This window comes from Danio aesculapii, chromosome 1 (genome assembly GCF_903798145.1).
Source record: "Danio aesculapii chromosome 1, fDanAes4.1, whole genome shotgun sequence".
Classification (NCBI taxonomy): Eukaryota; Metazoa; Chordata; class Actinopteri; order Cypriniformes; family Danionidae; genus Danio; species Danio aesculapii.
In genome coordinates this window covers 25904807-25931240 of record NC_079435.1, presented here as the reverse complement: position 1 = coordinate 25931240, position 26434 = coordinate 25904807, and the positions used below count along the sequence as shown (strand labels likewise).

Sequence of the window (26434 nt, the reverse complement as noted above, 5' to 3'; positions counted from 1 at the left end):
GATTTTCTTTTTCTGGATTGCCTTTTAAAACTGCCGGTTGGGTTTAGGGAAGTGGGTGGACACAGGTCAATTAGAGTTTTTCAAAACACTATCGATTGGGTCTAGGGAAAGGGGGTGGGGGTGTTATCGATCAGTTGGTCAGTCAATCAGTCAGCTGTGACCTCTGGTGGATTTATGCGAGAAGTGCAGGCGGGAATGGCACAGAGGAGAGATATTTGAGATCTCAAAAAGCGTACACAGCAGCCTCTGGCGAATTTGCGAAAACAAAAACTTCAAAAAGTCCCACTTAACTTCTGGGATGTTTTTGGAGCTCTCCATAATGTATATAGGGGTACGTAATCGGAATGAGCCTGGGTTGTATGGTTTTGACCATATTGATGTCTCTGGGTACTTTAGGTTATTATTTCTTGTTATTAAAATATGTCTTTATCACAGAAGAAACACATATCTGCTATAACATGCTTCTTCAACCTAACCGTAACATGAAGCTACTGTGCTGGGCGAACCATGATGACTGCCACAGTAAGTACTGTTTTAACAATTAAGTTTATGTTTATTCCATATCAGTCTCAAATTCTGCTCGCTCTAATATGTAGGACAGAATCTGCAGACGTTTTTTGCTATTTCTGCGCAGAAATTTGTAAAAAATCTGTGGCTTTGTGCAAAATGATTTTGAGAGTATTGTATAAAGAAACTTAATATATGAATAATAATAATCCTTATACCTTTTTTACTTTTATTTAATATTTACAATGCAAATACGATCCACTTTGGTAAATAAAGCAAGTCTCTCATACAATTTATCTACACTGAAAAAAGTGTTGCATGCAAAACTGTTGCAAACAATTTATTTGTGTTGCATTTAAACAAACAAATACAAATTAAATTTAATAATGTTCAACTTAATTTGTTTGTTTAAATTCAGCCCAAATAAAACCACTTAACGAAAAAAAATTGAGTAAATCCAAGGAATAATCTTTGAATATTTTTTTCAGTGTACTGAATGACAATAAGACAACAAAAAATGTTACTTTACAAACTGTACTGTAAATAAATCATATGAACATTTTCATTCACATGATGTGATTTCACAGGTCAGAGTTCACCATGCTTGAAAGTGTTTGCCATTTGATGGAAATGCTTCATTCGGACATGTTAATGGAATTTTGAATGCAGTGTTACATTTTGATGGAAATGTGAAGCATTTTACATTTTGTGTTTGCAATTTGGGAGATGAGATGTGTCGAGTTTTTGAAAAAAGGTGTGTAAACAGTTAATATATATTATATAGATAATATAAAAGCCCAGAAACAAATAAGCTTACTTTTCTGATTTGGATTATAATGCAATAATGTGCATGTTTTGTAAAGCTGCTTTGAAGCAATAATTATTTTGAAAAGCACTAGCCTACACAAAAAAAAATTGTCTAACAATTTGGTTTAAATGTGTGTTCATTTAAAACCCTTTGATTTGAATATGCAAAGAAATTATGTCATGATAAACATCTGTGTCAGCATACGAGTGTATTTAGTGTTTTAAACAAAAGGTGTTCCCAGATCAACATAGATTTTAATCCAGGATCGCATCTTTGGCATAATAGACATGGGTTCTTCAGCAGCCATATATAATATAAACATGTTTTATTTATTTATTTTTAATTGCATTTTAATCACTGTGTGCAATATTTTACAAAAAGCGTGAAGCTAACGTGCTTATAGTTGTGCAAATATTATATATAAATTTTCCCCTCGAGTGTAAGGTTTTGTTAATTGTGGAAAAGTTTTAATTTTAGTGTGTAAGCAAAAAGTCAGACAGGCAAATTGGCAATTTACCAAGTAAGCTGTTTTTGTAATGTTTTTAGTGAAGGCTCACACCACTAGATGTCGCTGTTTACTTGGTTTCAACATCACTGGGCCTTCCTAAAGACTGATTGCTATGCTTCCCACGATTGGAGGGCCAGACTTCCTCACTTCCACTTCCATTGGTATCCCGAATTACACACATGCAAGAATAGCTCAGAGCCACTGGATTTGCCAACCCTCCGGTTTTTAACAATACGAATGAATGCAGCCATGCACCGTAAGGTGAGTCGTTTATTTTACACATATATTAAATAACTTGTTAATGAAGGCTAAAGCAGATATTTAGATGTGTACAATCACTTTGTTTACTTTTTAAGTTACAGAAATAATAGTCTGTTGAACAATTACTAATCTAAATCATTTAGCTTACCTAGTAAAGTAGAATGTGTGTGCACAGGTTTGTTTAGTATAAGTCAATCCTCTAAATGTGTTATGTAACTTTATGATTTTTAATAACTTTGAGTAAAAGAGTCATAAATGATTAGTCGTAAATTATACTTGATGTATCCATTGATGTATAATTTGTTGTGTTGTGACATTTCGAAAATTGACAAAAAAAATGGGTTCACAAAATCTTCTATATATTAATTTTTTCATATATATATATATATATATATATATATATATATATATATATATATATATATATATATATATATATATATACACACACACACACACATAGTTGAAATCAGAATTATTAAACCCTCTGATTTCTAAACATAATAGTTTTAATAGCTCATTTCTATTAACTGATTTATTTTATCTTTGTCATGATGACAGTAAATAATATTTGACTAGATATTTTTCAAGACACTTCTATACAGCTTAAAGTGACATTTAAAGGATTAACTAGGATAATTAAGTTAGATGGTTTGTTCTGTAGACTATCGAAAAATATATAGCTTAAACGGGCTATCAATTTTGACCATTTTTTTTTTTTTAAATTTAAAAGCTGCTTTTATTCTAGCCGAAATAAAACAAATAAAACTTTCTCCAGAAGAAAAAATTGTTATCAGACATACTGTGAAAATGTCCTTGCTCTGTTAAACATAATTTGGGAAGTTTTTTAAAAAGAAAATGTTTTAATAATTCTGATTTGAACTGTATATGAATCTGTGTTATCTTTACTTAATATTAGATTTTAGATTTGTTTTTGTCAGAAAGAAAAATTTATAATTTTTATGAGTACAATACATTTTTTGAATATTGTGAAGAAATATACTTGACAAATATATTTGTCAAGTGTCACAAATATATATTGTTTAACAATTATAAATGTTGAATTTATAATATGTTAAACCCATAATTTGTCAACTATAAATCTGTTTAGCACACAATATAACAGTTCAAACATATTGCACATACACCATTTAGATGTGAATATATACTGTGTAATTCTATATTGTTGGTTTGTTTTCACTTATTTAAATGTCGTTTTGTCCTCCTGTGTTGAAATGTATGTACCTTATGCTTCTGTAAACCACACCAAAAATTCTGTGTGTGTTTGGTGCACACTTGGCAAATCAAGCTCATTCTGATTCTGACCCGTAGAAAATGATGGTTAATGAATGTTATTATAAAATAAAAATGATATTTTATAGTTTGAAAAAACATTACGATTCAAATTGAAAGTCTTTTTTGCAGCAATAATAAACATTACACTATATGATGTCTCTATATAAGATATGGTTGATGAATGCTATTTTAAAATTTTATTAATATATCCTCTTTTTTTTAAATTATAAAATCCATTTTCAAAATTTGATTTTGCAGAAATAAGCATGCAGAAAGCTGTCTTTTTTTAGCGGATTGCTTAAGATGAAAGAAAAAAAGACCAGCTATGGTCTTTCATTTGAGGTCAGCAGGGGCGTGTGGATGCCTGGAAGTATTTGCCATGTGGCCCCAAAAGTCATCTGCTAGAACCACTCTTTCTGTGGGTTTACTGGCAATGTTTAGCCACAAGTGCTTTTAATCATATAGTTTGTATAAAGGGCAAAGGGAAGCTGTTTCCACAAGTTAATGTTAGTCTAGACAACACAGTGGGAGTTTGGTAGCACCCAAACTGTTGTTAAAGAACCAGAAAGGTAATAAATGTTTGACAGGATGCAGATGGTCGGAGATCATTTTGCTTTTCATGATATAAATAAACCTGGCAAATAGTATGGCATTTCTAAAGAATCCAAAACTTGCTGATGTGTACTCCAACCCCTCAAAATGCCATAAATAGTGTGTGCCCAATCCTCAAAAATTCCAAAACAGACTAGATTTTTAAGACAAATACTTTCCTTGAAGCCTGGTTTGAGCACAAGCTTGATTTTAGACTGTCCTTAAAGCGATAGTTTACCCAAAATGGAAATTGTCAAAAGCAAATTCTTCCTATTTGTTTGATATTAACATTATTCTTCTTATTTATTTTTTATTACTCTAAGAAATGGCTGTTGAGGAGCTGAACTGAAGTTGTGTGAACTATCTGTTCTTTACGATCCTGTGGCTGTAAGTAACTTATATTCTCTGAGCTTGTTAGCGCTGATACCTTTTTAGATTCATCACATTTAGATACAATGACAGAATGTTGCAATGTTCAATGGAGCGGCCCTATCTTGGTTATCCATTGTAATTAACTAAGCCATTGTGAAACTTGTTTATGTAGAGTTTGCTGTATTGCACATGACTCACACAGAGAAGTTTTTCTTTGGCTCCTTAAAAGTTGAACTATAATGTTTGTTTGACCCATACTTCATTTACCAGAATAAAGACAATCTTCTAACAGGTTAAGATGTCTGGATCTATGTCAGCTAATAGCCCTGCAAGCCTGGATGACACTGATGTTGCTTTCCAGAATGCAAGGTGCAATTTTCTTTCTGAACATTTCATTCCATTCCGAGCACAGTCGTTGATAAGCAATTGAAAACATTTTAAAGGGGTGGTCCACTACAATATCATATTTTAAACTTTAGTTGATGTGTGATGTAGCTGTGTGAACATAAACAACATCTCTGAATGTAATATGCTCAAAGTTAATTGCAAAGGGAGACATTAGCTTTTACAGTTAGCTTAGCCAAGCCTACAGTGAACAAAGTTTAGGGACTACAAAAAAATACACCTAGGTTATTGAGATCACAAATGATTCAGGTTACATGCATACATCCTGCGCATACACCCCGCACATCTAATGGGTGTGGCCAGAAGCACTGTAATGTTAAAGCAGAAAGAAAGTTAAAATGCCATCCAAACATTGCTATTTCTTGTTCTGTTTCTGTATTTGGGCTTCTAATGGACACGAGACAAACAGAGAAGTACTTACAATTTAATTTTAATTATGTTCCAAAGAATTGTAAAAAGGTATAGCTAGCATTTGACAAAGGAGAACTTCCAGAATCTCTCCCGGTTCAGTGCTGGATTTGGCTAAAAACTCCTCAAAGAAGGAGCAGCTCCGACCATAATAGAAGAAGCTGTGGATTGTGAGCCACAACCTGTAAGTATTTTCATTTGTAAAAATTGATCTGTTCCATGCACAGTGTTGCAATAATGGTATGTTGTCGCAAGGATGTAAACAATGGGAAATGCTGTTTGGCACCATTAACAATTTAGCTACAAGTTCATATTTATCCATCGAACCCCTGTAAACACACGCAATCTTCAGCAGCGTGTGCAGGTTTCTCTATGTAGCCACTTTGCATTCTACATCTCAAATAATGAACTCGCAAAAGATATGTGAATATGCCATATTACTTACACATGGTTATAACCCAAATATATGTGAAATACACTTGTTATTTTAGAGAGCAGGCATGAGGTTCAGCTGTGTCCTCTTCCTTTTCTGTCTGATTCAGGCTTAAACTGACATGGCTAAATTTACTGAGTATTTACACAGTAGAGGCACAACATATGCTAGTGACTGGACATGACGCTTCTTGGTTACATGGGCCTGTTATGCGAATCACAGCACATTATGTTAGCTGACCAATCAGAGCCTCTTGATGGTGGACCTTCGGAGGAACTAGGAAATATGATTTTTGTTTTCATGTTAGTTGAGTAGCAGTATATAAAGTAAGATATATGAAAAAAAATAATGTGATTTTCTACAAATGAAGCATGAGCACACATTGCTTTGCATCGTAAAAACACAACCAAGCCTTAAAACACTCTAGACCACCCCTTTAAAATCAGTTTTCAACTGCCAGGTTCATAGAAATGTATCCTTTGTATTTGTTTACATTTCTATGGTTTTGTATGTCATTCTATTTGTATGTCATTTTTTAAATAAATATGCATGGTCGTGACATTTGCAAATATGAGGTAAAGTAAAAAAAAATTAAGACCATGCCTTCCTTACATCTGAGTGTACATGGTTGATGTGATTTCACCAAGTAGGACATGTACCTGGATAAACGTCTATATTGATCCAATATAATAACAACATTCCAATCAGCCAATCAAAATTAATGGATACATTTACAGTTCATCTTAAGTTAAGGCTTATATTTATGGTTATGTGCATCTACATGACTGTTATGCACAATCTGTTATTATTTTCCCATCTGATTTTGGGAATAATGATCAATTAGGGTTGGGTTTATGGATAGGGATTAGATATGGATTTTATTTTCAAACAACAATGATGTTCCATCAAAACATATTTTAATTATGGATCGCATCTTTGACAAAATCACACCCACGTACACGTGTATATATCCTAACCATAATTTCTCAAATGCATTATAATGTACTTCTCAAGGTAATTAAAAAAAAGTAGCACCACTTGACATTTTATAGACATTGGGTACTTTAGGAGCCATCTATCATGTAAATAAAAATGTATTTATTTATTTTTTAAATGTAATTATTATTTTGTTTCTGTTGGTTGGTTGCACCATATGAATCAAATTTCTTTTAATGATTGTATAACAAACATGGATGTCTGTCAATCGCTACATTCGAAGCTATATTATTTCCAGATAACAGCCTCTGAAACTAATAACACAGGCTCATCCGGGTACTTTAAATCATCTTGACCTACTTGAATATGTTCACATCCATATTTATGTGCTTGTCTGAATTGCTACTGTTTTTACGGTTTGGTGGCATCTTTTTACTAAATAATATGTATATAGATTAGTACAGGGCTATTCAATTAGTTTGTCATGGGGGCCAGTTCATGAAAAGCATCCCAAATGAGGGGCTGGAGAGATATGACTTGCAATATGAGTGATGACACAACAGAATATAAAAGCCCATATGTTGTATTATAGCTCCTTAAGACACCCATGTTGGGTTTTTCTTTATTAAAATGTTAATGTATTATATTTTAAAACTACATAATATCAGCGCATTGTACAATGTGGCTTTTTTTTTTACAAACATTTAAATGTATTTTAAAGCACAACAAAAGCAGTGCATTTCTCAAGTAGACGTCTTCTGCATTCAAACACATTTATATGTTCTATTGAACTGCAAAACAATTAGTGATGCAACAATATTTTGGTTGTATGATTATATAGTTTGAAGAATAATCATGCTTTCAAGGTTATCATGCCTAATATAAATTTAAGCTTTATATTAGCTAAGTATTTAAATGAACGGTTGGTATTATCTAATTTCATAAATAATCAATTTAATAATTTGTAATAATTTGTCTAACATATCTTTTGTTTACATTGCACTGAATGCCACGCTACAGCATAAGATGTTTTCTACAGAGTGCGCCTGGACTTGCGCGCGGAAAAGATGCGATATGTGAACGACCCACTGCTAAAGTTAAGCCAGTGTGCGTGCATTTTATACTTGGAGTATAAGCTCGGAACTTTAAACTAGCGCACAGTTGGCATAACTTTGTTTAGTTACAGCAGTTTCATTCCGTGCAACAGAAACTTGGCGTTGAGAAGCCTTTAATAGTAATTTAGCGTGACGATTTAAAGCGTGGTTTATAGTGAAATTGGCTAATCATTGCATCCCTAATAACGATATCAGTGCATTGTACAAAAGGCCCTTTCTACAAACATATCCAAGTGTTTTCGGCTGCTTGCGCCACTCGCATAATGTCAGGTGGCTCATGCTCTGCGCAGCCTTCAACTGCAGCTCGTGCTGTATTGAACAGATGCATGTCACTTTATAACTTTAGCGACCGTTTTTCGACTGAACTAAACTTATTTTTGATGTCTTGGTCACGCTATTTGGAGAGCTGGAACAAATTGCCTCGGGGGCCAAGTTCGGCCCCCGGGCTGCCAGTTGAATAGCCCTGGTTTATTATATGCTTCATTCAGCCATTTTTTTGTTTCTGTCTTTACCCTTATATAAATAATTAATAATTATAAACTATTATGGCTCAGAACAATGCTTTGTGTCTTAAGTTTTGTGGCAAGTAGCTGTATAAAAAGCAGGATAAAGTACATCCTGATGGTTGTTATACAGCAACACTCCAAATTGCCTTCTGATAACCCTGTCGAGTTTTATTCTACATTACCAACCTCCAGGATTTAATTTATCCCTTACTTAAGTATGTACGTTGATAAATGAATAGGTAGGATACAAAAAATGCATCCACCCTGACCCTATGTGCGCTTTCATGTGATCTTGTCAATACATTCTAGGTAAGGTACTTGCACCATCGCATCTGCAGGCGATGGCTGGGCTTCCCTTCGTGCTGGCCTGCAACATTACTATGGAGAAAGGGGAGGTTTTAAAACAGGTGCTGTGGTTGGACATGACAAATAAAACTATACTACACTATCAGCCAGATAAGTACGACCACATCACCAGAGTGGATGGAGTCGAGCTTTCACAGCAAACCGCAGCTCCACAAGCTCACACCAGTGTTATCACCATCAGAAGAGCTGCACCAGCCAATGAGGGCTGCTACCACTGTCTATTTGATGTCTACCCATCTGGGCAGCAGAGAGGAAGGACGTGTCTTTCACTTACGGGTGAGGCTTGATATAATCACTTTCACTTTCTAAAAATATCCACAGCTTGTTTCTGTGGTCTGGTTATTTCCCCCATTGATGATTCAAAAAAATGCAAATTTAATAGAATATATTGCTCATCCTAATATTTTCAAAAATGTATCAACGAAAACCTTGAAGATGGTTTCATTATGAATGGTTGATATTGAATTAGTTTAATTTGTTGCTATTTGCATTGTGTTTACAAGTTTAAAATTAAGGAAATTGTTAGAATTGATGATGAGGCAGGAAGTGACCAGAACCACCTATATCGCCAGTCTATTTTAGTGATAACAACAACACATTATTCTATGAAAATCACAAGAGTCTACATCAGGTGATAACTTTTATTAGTTTAGTGATTAGTTCAGTTTGTTAATCGACCTAAACTGATAAAACTGCAAACAATCGTTATTGTTACATATTTCAAATATCCATTTAAACATATTCTTAAAGAGATTGTGTACCCAAAAATGAAAATTTACTCACCATTTACTCTCCTTAAAGTGGACTTCATGTCTAGTTTTCTTCTTTCTGTTGAACAGAAAAAAGTTATTTTGAAAAAGGTTGGGAATCTGTAACTGCTGACTTCCATATACTCTCAGAAAGAAAGATTCAAAAGCTGTCACTGGGGTGGTATCTTTTCAAAAGGTACACTTTAGTACGTTAAATGTCCATATTTGTACCTTCAGGGTATACATTAGTACCTAAAAAGTACAAATGTAGGTACCTTTAAGGCAGTTGTTCTCAATTTTGGTCCTCGGGTCCTCCCACCCTGCACGTTTTGTATGTCTTCTTTACTTAACACACCTGATTGAGATCAACAGCTCGTTAACAGAGAGATCCATGAACTGATTCTTGTGTGTCAAATAAGAGAGACATACAAAATGTGCAGAGTATGGAACCACTGCTGTAAGGTATCAGTGAGTAAGTTTACATGGACACTAATAATCCAATTTTAATACGATTAAGACAATACTCTAATTCAGTTTTACCATGTAAATAGCGATTTTTGATTAATCCGATTAAGGTCATGGAGACATGGAGAATGACATGAAGACATGGAGAATGCTGATTTTAGTTGCATTATTGCATTAAGTGCAGTACAGACATGTAAACACCTTAATCAGCCTAATACTGTTGTGTATGATTTTCGCTGCATTTTGTGACAGGAAAGTTTATACACACATGGCTGTTTGACACTATTCTGTGCACCTAAGGTCAGCTTACACTGTGCGTTTTTTTTTTTTTTTTTTTGTATTTATTTATTTTTTATTTCTAATCCTGAACGATGTCGCATGTCAGACTGCACGAACATATCTCTGGTGTCACACTGTAAGTTCTCAGCTGTCATAAAGTCAGACTGAACGACAATGAAGACACGCCAAACATGGAAGAAAACTCCCCTGGAGTTTGACGTCAGAAAAGTGTCTGAAATCTTCTGACACTGCCAGAACTTCATGGGAGGAAAAATCTGATCACAACAAGCAATAAACGGTTATCTGTGAACATGTCAAACCAATGATCAAAGATCACAGATTTTAGCCTAGGATTTCAGGAATCTTTTAGGATTTCCCAAATTTGTCTCAGATGACAAAATTGTGGCTGAAATCTCACAGTGTGAGCAGGGCTTAAGTCAGTGAAGGACAACAGACACATGCATAGTGAAATGCAGAAGTTTTTTCCATGCAGTGTGCGGTATACACTCTTCCAGCACTTCATACTCGCATACAATATCTCATTTGACTCAGTGGCATTCTTGAAATGTTCCTGAATGAAAGTGAAAGTGCCAAACTGCAGTTAAAGTGAAATGACATGAAACTCCGGAGTAAATGTGGATACCGTGGTTATGCAATGGCGTTAATCAAATTATGTGCTATAACATGTAATACAGGATCATGAAAAGAACATTCAAAAAGCAACTCATGTAAACACCTTAATTATAATACTGTCTTATTCAGATTAATGTAAATGTAGTCAATGTGGACCTTTTAAGGACAAAAGTATACCTTTGAGGTACAAACGTGTGCCTTTTATAAAGGTACTACCCCAGTGGCAGCTGTTATACCTTTATTTCTGAGAGTTTAGTAGGAAAAAACAAATACTGTGTAAGTCAATGGTAAAAAAAATTCAAAATCAACATTGAGAATCTCAGAATTGATACAGAATTGCAGAAATGTTTTTATCAAACTCTGTCAGCATAGTGTAAACTGGTCTTAATTTTTTAAAAAGCATGTACAATCTCTTCACAATTTTTTTGTTTTCCTTCTAGCAATGGTGGAGCAGATGGACAATAAAACAGTTGTGAGTGGAAAGCCTGTTACCTTTTTGTGCAACTACATCCTCAGTATGCGGGTCCGGCAGGTTTTGTGGAAGAAAACAGCTGAGCAAGGAGACTCCGCCACTGTTGCCTCTTATGTCAAGCATAGCAAACCAGTCGTTACCAGCCCTTTCAAGAGTCGGGTTTCTCTAAATCCATCACTCGGCCAGACCAGGCTCTCCATACACCAGGCTCAGACAGAGGATGAGGGCTGTTACACCTGCGAATATCACACATATCCAGATGGCATCAAGAGCACAACGGCTTGCCTTTCTGTTTATGGTAAGTGAAAACTTCAAACATCATTTTATTCGTACAACATTAAGAGGCTTTTTTTGTGTGTGTGGAGTGAGATTGTGGAACAGACTAGGTCTAGAGATGAAGCAATGTTCAAGTGTGACCCTTTTGTAAAAAGTTGGTTTCCTTTCAAATGAGGGAAATGTATCTATATAGAGGGATATATAGGGTGGTCTCTAAAGTGTTTGGCATAAATTAGGGAAACTCCAAAAACACCCGTTTAATCTTAATAGAAACCAAGTGAAGTTTCACAAACTAATTTTGAGAGGAGCACATGATATGATCGACTACAGCTGTTCCTTTTCGCTAATCATTAGCTAGCCTATCAGATCATTCTTAAACTACTATAAATATCCTGCCTAAACTTCATTACCTATCTTTGTTTTTGGAAAACCCCCCCTCTATCCTAGCGACAAGGCAGCTCAGTGGCTAGCGCTGCTGCCTCACAGCCAAAAGGGTCAAGTTCTAATTGAGCCAGTCAGTACTCTCTGCGTGGAGTTTGCATGTTCTCCCCGTGTCGCGTGGGTTTCCCCAGGTACTCCAGTTTCCCCCTACAGTCTAAAAACATGTGCATAAGTGAATTATAATAACAGTCACAAGCACTTAACGCATACATAATGAATCAATCAGAACCACCATATTAGCCAAAGTATAGAACTGGGGGCTGTCAAGAAATACCTGATATAATATCTTGTATCCCTCCTAATACTCATTGACCAGACGGGAACCTTGGGCTCATCTATCTCCGAGCTCAGGGTTCTCTCCTGGGACAGCATGGCAAACCTGCTATAACAGTCGAGCATTATCTAAGTGTGGACTCTTTAAAACCTTGATTATCTGCTTGTTGAGTGTGGCATCACGCAAAGCGGCTTCCGGGTCCAAGCGATCTATCAAACTGTATGGTGAGGCTCAACAAATGGTAATAATAAATGTTTACAAAGCGATGTAATACTTTCGAAAATCACAATCACATTATATATCCATGCCTAATATCAGATGGCCAGAAAGTGATACATTTTTTATAAATTGTTAACATTTTTGTATTTGTGATGCAGCATGTCCGGAGACTGATGTGTACACAATGATTCTATACACTAATGTGTGAAATGACTAAAAAGTTGTCATAAACTAATTATTATATTCAAATGAGTAGCAGCTTGGACCTGGAAAAAGTATTTCACACGTCATGACTTGATAAGCGGATAGGGTTTGTGTGTGATTTGTTAGGATTTAAGCTAATGCTGCTACTAGGTGCTATCAGAATTATCATAAATATGAGTTTCCTAACTGGAAGTTGGACAACAATAGCCTTTAAGAGTTAGGCAGGCCATACATTTTAAATATGAAGGGAAGGAGACCAATTTAATACTGAGTGGTTGTTTTTAGTTGTTGAAGTCTTGTCTTTTTATTAAATTCTTGCATATTTACTTCTAAAAATAACCAACACTAAGGGCTCTATTTTAACGAACAAGGCGCAAAGTCTAAAGCGCAGGGTGCAAAAGCATTAAGGGCATGTCCGAATCCACTTTGGCAAATGGCATATTTGCTATTTACATGGCAGACTTTGTAAGAGCAAAGATTTGTTTAAAAACTATTTCTAAAATCAGTTCTAATTTCCAGCAAACGAATAAATGAACAATAATAACGAAGTGTGGTCAAAAAATTGAGTTATATCCAAACACGCGTCATATGCTCCATATGGTCCAAAACCTGACAGGTGGACAAATCTAAGCTTGTTTTTAATAAAACAAATATAAATATGCATATAATAAATAATAATGCTAATAATAATAATAATAATAATAATAATAATAATAATAATAATAATAATAATAATAACATTATACAAAAGCAAGTTGTCATGAATAAACTGAAAAAAGCCACCTGAGATGAAGAAGGCATGGAGGTAGTGTTTTTTTTATATTTACGTAGAAAGCAATAATGTTTGTAATATTTTATTCCCTTAATTCCTTTTTCATTTGTAAAGGTATTTGTGTATTGCTGTACACCCTGCGTGTTTTAAGCAACGTGTAAGTGAGGCGCACAACTAATGCACTCTGCGGTGGACTTTAGAACTGCTTTCAGCTGGTCTATTGAACAGTCTATTTTAGTTCCTCAAAATAGCAACTCGCCAACAATGTGCCTTCACACACCTCTTTTCCAGACCGGAACACCCATGACTCCACAAAGTGTTGCAAATGGATTTGCTATTTAAACAATGTGGCAGAAAACTGGAAAATTAGGGTTGCGCTTGTCTGAAAATAGCAACACGTCACGGCAACCACGTCTTGCGCCTTATTGCGCGGGGTGTAAAGTCTTTTTAGATAGAATGTGAAATGAATACAGTAGAGCAGATGATGTATTCTGAATGACGGCTGTATTTTTTGTATCACTTAAGTTGTATTCGTTAATTCTCTCCCATAGCCTCATGGGATAGTAAAGTGTCAGGAAATAGTTGTTGATAGATTGAAGATTCCTCATCTAAAAAATATTTAACACAACAAACTCATAACCGTAAACAAGAAAGTTTCTAAAAAGCATGTGAAAGCAAATGGATTACCAGGAACAGGATTGAGCACCAATTACTTATTATTATTTATTATTATTTTTATTCACAATCTGTTAATTAGTTAAAAATGGATGAATAATTGTTTGAATATGCCAGATCTATGATGATCGTTTTTTATTTTTGGATTATTTTTTAATATCAACACAAGGTTGTTTCACACTTAACTTGCTTCACAATTAAGTTGCTACAGCTATAAAAGGCACATAAAGACCACCTGTGATTTTTACCAGATCGCACGTGTGTGTGGTTTTACACTTTTTCACATGTGCACAAATGCTGTGTGTGAGCACGTGTTCAAGTGGCAAATCAACATTTCTTTTTTCCATAAGGGCTGTTTTTTTTTTGCAGCCCCCTTGTCTGTAGAGGGGTCATGTGGAGTTTTTTTAAATGCATGTCTGAGGGGGCGTATTTGTAAGAAGTGGAAAAACAAAGTCTGACTGAGAAAGGGAAAGAAAATGTGTGTTCAGTTTTGCCTTCATTGTTGTGTAAAAATATGTCTACAAAGATTGAAAAGCCTTTATTATGTGGAACAGCCAGTGCTGCATATGGAGAAGAAGCTTAATGAACATGGAAAAAAGTGTCATAATTAAAATGTCAAATTTAAAAAAAGTTAGGGTTGTGGGATTGGAAATAAAACACATCAATGAGTCGAAGTAAAATGCAAAAAGAAGAGGAATTTTGCAAAAGTTTATTTACTCTACCATCTTGACATTATGAATAGAGAGTGAAGCTCTTAAGCCTCAAAAAGGAGAGCCTGAAAGGAATAAATAGGTTATGATACAAACAGTTTGCAGGTCTTCAGAAGTTATACACTAGCTGTGTATCAAACAGACTAATATTAACATAATTTAACATTCAAAATGAAAATTACTGTGATTGAATTTGATTAGTAGTATGAATGAAAATTCAGATATAATACTTAAGCACTGTTGTCATTTACACATGACCTATTTGGAGGTGCAGATGTTTTTTACTAGGGGGAGAAAGTTGTCTGCAATTGATTTCAACTCAATTTATGAACAAAAAAGCAAAGGAAATATGTGAAAATGATGTTAATAACAACAAATTAAAATTCAGCAACATATTTACAGAAATAAAAATAAGTATATATGGAGCATTATAAATTCCCACATCTAGCTAAAATTATGTTGTTCTGCTGTGTTTGCTAAGAGCAAATATATTCAAATCATTGTCAGATTAGTTATACCTCATGACAAAATTAATCTGTCACATTTGGGAAAGTCAATATGCATGGGATACTTAGATTGTTTGGTTTTTGGAAAACAGGGAGGATTGTTTTTTAGTCTCTTCTTATTGCTTTAATGTGGCACTTATGCAATCCAAACTGACAGACTGATTCACTACGGATCTGGGGGGTCGTGTCCATCTGACCAAAGACTGTAGAATACATAAGACATCTCACTCTAGTTTTGAATGGGGAAAAGTGTAACATCAATATGGTGAATGAAGCCCCGCCTTCTAGTACAGGAACCAATCATCAATCGCTACAGACTGACTAAAGAGACATTTGTTGTTAAACTTTATTGGTGACTTCTAATTTGAAATTTAATCATAAGCTTGGCAAGCAATTTTGGAGAGTTTGATGTTTCCCCATTTTAACAGAATGACCGAGCAGGTGTTTAAAAGATGGTCGCCGGGTAAAATGACTTGCCTTAAAGAGCCATGAAACCCCCCTGTTTCAGTAGGGTGTTTTCACACCTCTACTTTGAAAAAAGTAAGAAAAGTGTCCAGCTTTGTTTAGGTAGGAGTGTCCAGTGGTGAAAGAGGGAAGGGTTTACATGAAAAGGGGAGTTTCATTATGAGCGTTAACCCAAACACAGACTTAAGGGAGATGGACAGCAATTCGGACAGCAGCGTTTACAGCGGATCTGAGAGCTGTGTTTAAGTGGAGAATTTCTCTCCACCAGATTCCCCTCAGTGACTATATCTGGTTGATGACAGTGCAGGTCCACTGCCTTATCATTTTTAACCTTTCAACACAAACACGCCTGTGAATGCAGGAGAAAGTGAAGATGCTCCTGACTAGATGAATATTAATTAGGCGAATTATAAGTCAATGGTAGTTATTATTCCATACCTATTATTATTATTATTATTATTATAATAAATACACCATTTTGCCTGCCACAAATACTGCATTGCACTGAAAAAATGGACTGTCGTAATCTTAACACAGTTGTTCTTGTGGTAACTGCTCCAGACTCCGTAGAGAGGAAAACGTTTGCTGCAAAGACATACCAGGGGTAAAAACCTATTTTAGCAAATAGGTCCTGAAGCTATTGCACATACAGCATTATGCTGTATAATATTGTAGTAATATGTTTACAGTCATTTCACTAAGTAAAGTCTTCAGAAACTGAAAGAGTACTGTTGATGATACAACCTAACTTTGCTATCCGAACATTGTATACTGATATTACTGTAAACTTAGTAACTAAATCATTTCGACTAAGGTTTGTTTTCCTAAACTGAAAGAGTACTGTTGATGATACTAACTAACTTTGGCATCTGGAGAAAACATGAACAATGAACATTGATCACACACTTACCAAATTCATAGAGACAGGACAATCAACACCAAATGGAACAGCATCTTTTTTTAAAAGAAGACAAGTTGCCATTGGGGATTTCGCTATTTCCAGAATGGAAAAGCTCTCGGATAAAAATTTTTTTCTTACAAACATTTTTCTGTTGCGTGTTAGCAGACCACTGTAATCCAACTGCTTGAAAATCCAAGGGACTCTGGTCTGACTTAGCGAACACAAAGTCCCTTAAGGAAAGTCTTTAGTTTCATTTCTAAACTTTTGAGTCACACAAAATCTGCAGAAATTCACATCTGGTCCAAGCCCCTCCCACGGAGAAATGTCAGTCTAGCGATCGCTGATTGGTTCTTGTACTAGAAGGCGGCCTTTATTTGCCATATAGCGATCGCTGATTGGCTACTGTATGAGAAGGTGGGGCTTCATTCGCCATATTCACAGTTACACTTTTCCCCATTCGAAAGAATACGAGTGACATGTCTTGTGTATTCTATAGTGTTTGGCGAACATTACACTCATCATGTGACTAATCAGCTTTCTCCATTAAGCTTGCTTCATTTACTGTTGGTTACTAGGTTAGTCAGCTCCTCTTTACCTTGTTGGAAACGCACCTAATTTGCTTTGTTTTTTTTGTTTTTTTTTACGAACTTTGAAAATATTCACTTCATGTTAGGATGGAAAGCCGGCTAAAACAAGCTAAGACAGGGGCTGTGAAAACTGTTTTACGATTCACAGAATTATGTATATCAGTGGTTCTCAAACTGTGGTACGCGGGCTTTCTCCTAGTGGTACGTGGAGGAATCGCTAAATAATGAAAGAAAAAATGAACACTTAATCCTTTGATGCGTATGATAACATCGATGTGATCAACATTGACTGTTCCCTGAAGCATACGATCACAGCACTGTGCCTAGAATGTTTACTTAAGTTTAAGAATTGATTCCGAAGCGGTGATTTGACTGATGTGAAAAATGGCCAATCACAGTCGACCTTGTCTCGTTTTGCGTGAAACGTAAGGGCGGGACAAAGGCCTTTCTGTGTTGCAGTGACAGAAAAAATTAATGTTTTATTGGAATAATGCTTCTCGAATGTTTTCTATATAGAGATGTCTATGTTATTAGCAAGAGTAATTAAACCGCAGACATATTTCCTGCCATTTCGACCTTCTACATCCACGTCTCGCTTCTCTTAAATAGGCTTTTTCAAATTAACTGCAAGTCCTCTCATCATCGCGTCTGTGCTTAGACTGTGTACAATCGCGATCTCTTCGCTATTATAGTAGACATTATTTATCTTTGCTCTTTGACTACATTTAGTCAAAAACTGTCAAGTGTTTAGAATTAGATTGATGAGTGATCGATGACAATGCTAACGGACTTCTCATTTGGCTGTATCGTGAAGTGAAACGTACTTTTAGCAAAGGTGGAACTTTTTTATTTCTTTACGACAAAAGAATAATGCTGGAAATGTTTCTGTTGAGGTATTTGTGTGAGTTATACATAATAGGGTATATGCCGAAGCATAGGACTTTGAATTTGCCAGTAACCTGGGTTAAGCGCTTCCGGTCAACTGTATGCCAATGCAAAAATAGGCGCATTTAAGGTCAGTTTTGTTTAAAAATCAGCGATCTCCACTGGCTGAGTGATATCTGAAATAAAGTGGGTCTGAGATTGTACAAAAAGCACTGCATTAAATTACATTTCCCCCACCATGTCTTTATAATATCAGCATTTATTTTTACCCCATTATATTCAATGGAGCTTCTGCACTAGCCAGCCGATTCTGACGGGCGCGTGCGAGTAAACGGCTTTTTGTCTCATTTTACGCTTGAACAACTAAATGAATGCCAAAGTTTATTTAACTGAATGTATTTTAATTACATTACAACATCGATGCTGTTAAAGGAACCGTATAAAATGGAAAAACAATTCAAAATAACAGGTCACCAGAAGTTTATCAGTATGGGAAAAACACTAGCTCGGCATATACCCTATAGATGTATTCTGATCTGTCTTAAGGCATCACTAAATTGTACAGGCATTACAGGTCAAAGCAATCTGTTGTTACATATTGTTTATTTATCAAAAAAACAGTAAGGCTCTTAAAATGCTGCTTTGATAAACGTAGTGTTGTCTTATTTCAAATACCTCAAGTAAAACGAAGTCATTTGTTTTATTATTTCATTACTGACAGTATACTTGTCTTTTTTGTAAAATTATTTTATTTTAAAGCAGTTAGAAACCAATTTGCCATATTGTAAAGAAAAAAGTGTAAAATATGTAAATAAAAGGCAAAATTTAAATCTTTTCATCAAATACTTTAATTAAACCTTTCAAAGCTTGAAATTATTGTTAAAATATGGACAAAAAGTGTTTCTATGGCAGTGCTATTGAAAAAGATTAACTGTCATTAAAGGAAAAATCAACCATACTTCCTTTGTTAGTGCAAATTCCTATACATGTAGCTTTGGGATGTAAGCAAGTAACCAATCAAACAGGTTTACGCTTAAAAAAGTGATTTCATAATGAAAATCAGATTTTTTTTCCAAAAGTAACTGACTAGTGCCTTTTCTTTTAATATTAGTATTACACTGCTAAAATGTGTATTATTTTAGCAGTGTAATAGTATTTTTACTTGAGTACAAAAAACATTTCACAAGCACATTTAGTGCAGGTTTATTATATTATTAATATATGATTATTAAATATTATTATTATTATTATTATTATTATTATTATTATTAATGGTTTTTATTTGTATATATTCCTATGCAATGTTTTATGGGTTGCTGAGAATACATTTCAGGTGTTCAATACGTTGCGTGTCAGTCTTGAAAATAAAAATAGGTTTTGATTTTCATTAGGCTGTGCCTTTATGAACCCTGCTATATGTACATGCAACATATATTTCAAATTTGTCAGAAAGTGTATGTATATATATATATATATATGAATAAATTAATTTGACATATGACATATAGCCTATATTTATGAGGCCCAAGCAACATTTCCAGGTTTTGATGAATAGGCTACTGTGTTAATACTTTAGATTTAAGTACAGCAGTTTTCTTTTTACTTTTTTAAGAACAGTGCCATTTTAAAAGTACATTTTAATTTAAACGTTTTTTTTTGTTGTTGTTGTTGTTTGTTTGTTTTACCTGCAAGCACAGTTAATGTTCAAACTATTTATAATGTTTAAAGTGTCTGACAATAATACATATTCTTAAAAATAGGAATTAATCTGCCTCGTTTTTTAACTGTGCACAACTTTAGCTGCTTTATTAGGCCTACAACGCTACTATATTTCAATACTGATCATTATGGTGGTACTTGGAGAGACAATTTTTTTTCTGAGGTGGTACTTGGTGAAAAAAGTTTGAGAACCACTGATGTATATACTTTTCTGCAGATATTTCTGTAGAGATAACTTGCTCAGTAGCATTTCCTGTACAGTACCTTTGTAAATATAGACGGAAAAGAAAGGGTGTTACTTTCTTTATCTCATGCAGTTGATTTGCAGTGGTGATACTGGCGTCAAGATTTATCACTCTCTTGAAAACATCCTTTTCATTGTGAGGTAAATTCTTCTAGAGAAGAAAGCTTCAAGTCAGTCAGAGCTGACACTGCTTTTAATGCTCGGCTGTGACTGTAGTTTAGGGGATAGATTGGGACGAGGGCCAGTGCCATTACTGTGTCTCTGTTCCTCCAGAACAGAGCTCCACTGTGTTTGCTTTCTCTCTGTTGATATTCTCCAAACAGTCTGGCCGTTGTCACCAAAAACCTCACACAGCCACAGAAGTGGACAGAGCCTCACTCTGCCCTCGTCTTGTCATGGTTTGTCTGTTTCTCTTTTATCTGACTTATGTCACAGAGTCTCTCTGATGGAGTCTGCCGCAGACATGACCAACGTCTGACGGCTTGCAATCAGCATAACAACACAAGTGCCCTCTTTTGTCTTCTGAATGAAGCCACCACCTACAATACAACAACGAAAAGTGCGACATGACCAATACAGTCATTTGTACTGGACAAATACAAAACTCACTTCAGACTGTCGTAAGGAATCCCAGCTAAAAATCATGGATCTCCCCAAAAGACTGTACACGAGCTATCTCTACAGATTATAAGACAAAAAATGTATAATGTAAAGTAGCAATTGTATAATTAGAATAGATTAATTGTGTAATTATAATTAGCAACACTTATTTGTGTAAGTGGAATAATGGTAAATATGTGTATGAAATAAATGCATCTTCAAAATGTAATGTGTATATTCAGCTTTGGCATGGAACAAAAGTTGTCAGTAGGGCTTTTATTTACAGAGGTAAACAGGACCCTGCACTCTGTTGCAGTTCTCTAGAAATATGCATAAAACCATATGGAGGTGAAAAGGAAAATTGCTTAGAACAAAATGGATACATTTGCAAACCAAATATCTTTGCTTAAAAAAAAAAGATTTATTTTACTACATATACGGTTAAATTCAGAAATATTAGCCCCCCCCCCCTTTGAATTTTTTAATATTTTCCAAATGATGTTTAACAGAGCAAGGGAATTTTCACAGTATGTCTGATAATATTTTTCCTTATGGAGAAAGTCTTATTTGTTTTATTTCAGCTAGGATAAAAGCAGTTTTAAATTTTTTAAAAACCTCTCAGTTAAAAAGAAATTGGGGTAAAAATAAACAGGGAGGCTAATAATTTCGACTTCAACTGTATTAATAGTGTTTGAATTGTCAGCATGGTGGTTCATTTAGTGACTACAAATAAAGAAGGGAATTAGCTGAATGAAAATGAGTGATTTATTATTTTTTTCTTTACACTGAGTTTTTTGAGGCTACAAGTCAGAAGTTTGGAAACATTAAGAATGTTTTTAATACGATTTTTTTCTGCATCAATGTTGCCTTTTATTTCATCTAATTTATTTATGTGTTAAAATGCACTTTATTTATGTAAACGTTTTAGCATCCATTACTAGATTCCTCAGTGCCATGTGATTCTTTAGAAATAATTCTAATACAGTGATTTTCTGCCCTTATTAATAATGGTTCTAATTATCATCAGTGTAAGAACAGATTTGCTACTTTAATTTTTTTTGTCAATATAAAGTAATACGTTTAATTCTCATGACTCATTGATCACCAGAATATTGTAAAAACAGCATTCATTTGATTTATTTGTTAAAAGAATAGTGAAAATGAAAATGACCTCATTGTTTACTCTCCTTAGTGTAATTTACACATTTTAAACCTTTCATGATTTTCTTTCTTCTGTTGAACACAGAATAAGATATTTTGAAAATGCTGGTTGTTGAAACTCAATAGGGTATCCTTTTAATTTCAGTCAGCCAGTCTTAGTGCTTGAACTGTCTTTCCATTATAAAATTGCCACGTTTAAAGTCTGATTTCTTTAAAAATCAGTGATCTTCACTGCCTGATAGATATACAATATAAAGTGGGTCTCAGACTGGACTAGAAGCACTGCATTCAATTCCATTTTCCCCCGCCATGTCTTTAAAATATGACAGTTTATTTTACGACAGTATTTTCAATGGAGTTTCTGTGCTCGCCTTCTGATCCTGACGGCGTTAGCTATTACATGGTCTTTTATCACGTTTTATGCATACACAACTAAATTATTGCTTGAGTCTATTTAACTGATTGTGTTGTAATTACATTGCAACATCGATGCTGTAAAAGGAAAATAGAAAATAGTCACATTAAGCTTTCACCAGAAATTTATCAGTGGCTGAAAAACACTAGCTGTGCATATACCCAATTATTTTCATAGTAGGAAAAATTACTATGGAAGTCAATGGGTGTCAGCAACCAGCTTTTTTCAAAGTGTCTTATTTTGTGTTCAAGAGAAGACAGAAACTCAAATAGGTTTTGAACAATTGAAGGGTGAATAGAGTGAATTATGGCAGAATTTTCAATTTGGGTGAACTAACCCTTTAAATGTCTTTCACATCTGAAAAACAAATTTTTTTATTCATTTATTGTTTAAATTATTATTTGATAAAGTACTATAACTTCCACAGACTGTTTTAGCTTATGCAAGAACCAGTGAGGTTTGTTTTCATGTCTGGATGAGCTTTTGTTCATGCTTGTTGATCAATGTTTATATGTGCATGAAAGACCAGTTTATTTTAATAAAAGTATTGAAGAGTGAAGGATTGTAGGTGAACAGATTTAATTAGTTTCAAACAAGTAAGTTTAGAACATTTTGAATAAACATTTTAACTTTTCTTCAACTGAATGTAATTTTCCTAGTGCTCCCCAACCCGGAGGCCAGTTACGTGACCGTATCACAGGGCATCATTGAGGCAAACTGCTCAGCCATGTCCCGTCCTGCAGCCGAGATCTCATGGAACGTGGAGGGTCATAATCAAACTTTGGGCCCTGCCGTAATATCATTTTACCAGCAAGGGGACGGCACCACAATGGTGGTCAGCTCTATTCAACTGCAGAGCGAACTACTGGACGATGAGCTTGTGAAATGTGAAGTTCATCACCAGGGTCTTGAGGCAGCCATATATGTGTCTCTCAATAAATGTAAGTGAAAATTTAAGGTTATTTCATGTTTAAAGGTGAAGTCATGAAAATCTTTTAGTAATTTTCAATGTTTAAGTACTATGATTGGATTCCTCAACCCAGGCTCAAATATGTGCCCTGAGCTGAGGCTGGGCCGATAAACGATATTATGTTGAATCGCGATAATTTGTCAATATCAGTGATAACTTCTGGTCTTTTTTTTACTCTATATTGATCTAAGAGACGATCATACAGCAGAAATGTGTAACAATGGAAATATAAAAATGTTTTGATATTTGAGATACATCAAATTTTCGATTACGGAAAATTTATCGGCCGAACATGTTATGCCATTTAATGCACCCTCTAATTTTTGTGGCTTCAGTCATTGTTGGGGTACTCTGTTAAAAGGCATCTATTTGACCCCTTTTATAACATCTAAGATAGCCCTTTGGTGTCTCCAGAATGTGTCTGTAAAGTTTCAGCTCAAAATACCCTTCAGATAATTTATTATAGCCTCCAGAATCTGCCCTTTTTGGTGTCTGAGTACAGTGTAATTGTTTTTGTAGTCTGTGGCTTTAAATGCAAATGAGCTGCTTCTTCCTGCCGAACGTTCCCGTGTGCATGTCTGCTTCTCATCATTCATTAAGTCAGATAAACAGCACAGCGACAGAGACAGACTGAAATACAGCTCATTAGACAAAATTACCAAGTTTATTTCATGATTCAGTGTTGGAGTTTATTCAAGCCTTTCTGAAATGACGAGTCTCACACAAATGACATTTGCAGCACACACACTCACACACACACAGCTATACAATATTATATTTGTGCATATACATTAGATTAGATTAGATGAAGCTAAATCTGGACCTTATCTAACAAAATAACTTACAATTTACTAGTCTTAAAACTAGTACACCCAAATTTATAGGTTAAGAAAAAATATTAAGTGCAAATTTTAAAAATAGGAAAAATCAAGAGAAGCAAAAAAAATCTAAAAATATAGTTGAAATTTTGTAGGTTGTTTTTTTGTTTTGCAATATTTTACTTGTATTATTTTGATTGTATTATCTTTCGATTTCTAAACGTGTTTGGTGACTAAAATGTTATTTTAATAAATATCTGTTTAATAAATCTATTTTGTTTAAATGCACCAAAATACATTGCCAATATCCACTGAGAAATGGATAAAATATTCGTTTTCAAAATGGGTTGTACTCAATTATGCTGAGCACTGTACATCCACTAGAGGCCATTGTGTATATTTCTGCAAATTTCTCAAATACTGTATACCGGGCCATATCGACTGACCCACGCCCTTCTCTAAACCCAACCAATAGTGTTTTTAAAAGGAAACGAGAAGATAAACGTGCATCACTTTTACCACGATTTTATGTTGCTTTTTATGTTTACCTGGTTTATTGTTTTACCTGGTTATTTCTGACACTATTTGTTGTTTCTGTCAGAATAGCATGTAATGGCTCCACTTACTTGAAAAGCAAACTGCTCATTTAGGTGTAAATTTAAAATGCACATTTATTTTTTTCTAACACACAAATGAGGCAAATTTGTCAAGCTAATGATTTTGAAATATTGAAATATTTCGAGTTCATCACTCACAGAAAATGGGCATGAAGAGTCAACTTTAAAGTTCGCTTTATTTATTTTTTGCTGTCATAGATTCATTGCATTTACAAAATTGTGTTCACCGAAACGCAATTACTCATTCTAATGTCGTTCCAAACCCTTGACACACAATCTTTCATCTTCGAAACAGATTTAAGATTTTCTTTCTATTGAAATCTGAGCAAGGTTCTTGACATATCCAAAGTCAAACTGGTCAAAACAGACCATATGCCTTCAGTGGTTAAATAAAAAAAAATTCATTATTCTCAGTATATTCCCAAAATTATTCTCATTATATTGTGCACATTCACAAGCACCGTGCAGACATATACCCCAGAAACCAGAACCCGATTTCCTCTGCTGAAAGCTGTTTTAATCCAAGCTATACATCATCAACGCAACCAATCGCAACACATGAGAAGAAACAATTATCATTATTATTGTTGAATGTGTGCACAAAGGTATTCTTGTTACTTGATAACCGATGAACTACTGTAGGTCTGTTTTGATTTTGAACAAGTCTCTGTGTCTGATGAGGGTGCTCTCAGATTTGATCTAAATATATAATTGTGTTCTGAAGATGAATGAAGGTTTTAGAAGTTTGGAATGACATGAGGGTAATTAATAACATATTTTTCATTTTTTGAGTGAGCTAACTCATTAATGCTGTTGTTCTTGTAATTCTATATAAATATTTTTTCTGTTGTATACATTTGATTCATTTGGTGATAATGAAATTTCCACTTGTCTTTTCAGCTAGGAATGGCCATGTCATTCTGATTTCAGCCAGCTGCGTGGCCCTTGTGCTGATCCTATGTCTGTGTGTCTGCCTAAAGAAGTGTTAACTTCACCTGCTGATTTGGTCAGTATCACACACTTACCTGTTTGACATGGGGTAAATATGGGTAGATGAAATGTTATGTTCACATGTATATAAAAAAAGCTGTTGATTGGTAAAATCTAAATTAAAAGTAGAAAGATTTTCAAAAATGATATTTACAAAAGTTTTTTTTCTAGAAATAAAAAGAAAGATGAAAAAACTTGGTAAAAATGTTATGTGCATGGTAAAAAAAATATTGCATCTGTGTGTACACTACCTGACAAAAGTTTTAGGAGCAACAAATAATAACTTGACTTCTAGTTGATCATTTGGTATCAGATGTGGCTTATACGAAAGGCAAAGGCCTATAGATTACATTTATTTTACCAAAATAAAATTAGATCATGCCTTAATTTTTTGCTAAGATAAAAGTCTTGTCACTTAACAGAAATAATTTACAGTATAGAATATAAAGTCATGGTGCAGTGGAAAGAATTAATATTGTGTATGACTCCAATAATTCATTAATAAAGTCATCTGAACTGGCAAAGAAAGCGTTCTTGCAGGACTCCCAGAGTTCATCAAGATTCTTTGGATTCATCTTCAATGCCTCCTCCATCTTACCCCAGACATGCTCAATAATGTTCATGTCTGGTGACTGGGCTGGCCAATTCTGTAGCACCTTGACCTTTTTTGCTTTCAGGAACTTTGATGTGGAGGCTGAAGTATGAGAAGGAGCGCTATCCTGCTGAAGAGTTTGCCCTCTTCTATGGTTTGTAATGTAATGGGCAGCACAAATGTCTTGATACCTCAGGCTGTTGATGTTGCCATCCACTCTGCAGATCTCTTGCACATCCCTTACTGAATGTAACCCCGAACCATGATTTTTCCTTCACCAAAC

General features: G+C 34.6%; 1 protein-coding gene across 1 annotated transcript in view; it reads left to right on the top strand.

The window, feature by feature from the left end:
* The first annotated feature begins 1989 nt into the window (after window positions 1-1989).
* zgc:172122 (uncharacterized protein LOC571844 homolog) overlaps window positions 1990-26434 on the top strand; it is a 33122-nt gene continuing 8677 nt past the window's right edge. Inside the window, exons 1-7 of the mRNA XM_056457927.1 lie at window positions 1990-2084; window positions 4295-4358; window positions 4614-4712; window positions 8456-8788; window positions 11079-11408; window positions 22824-23105; window positions 25470-25575. Of these exons, the coding sequence (XP_056313902.1) occupies window positions 4682-4712; window positions 8456-8788; window positions 11079-11408; window positions 22824-23105; window positions 25470-25558 (1065 nt within the window). The 5' untranslated portion in view covers window positions 1990-2084; window positions 4295-4358; window positions 4614-4681 and the 3' untranslated portion in view covers window positions 25559-25575. The remainder of the gene's footprint in view (window positions 2085-4294; window positions 4359-4613; window positions 4713-8455; window positions 8789-11078; window positions 11409-22823; window positions 23106-25469; window positions 25576-26434) is intronic.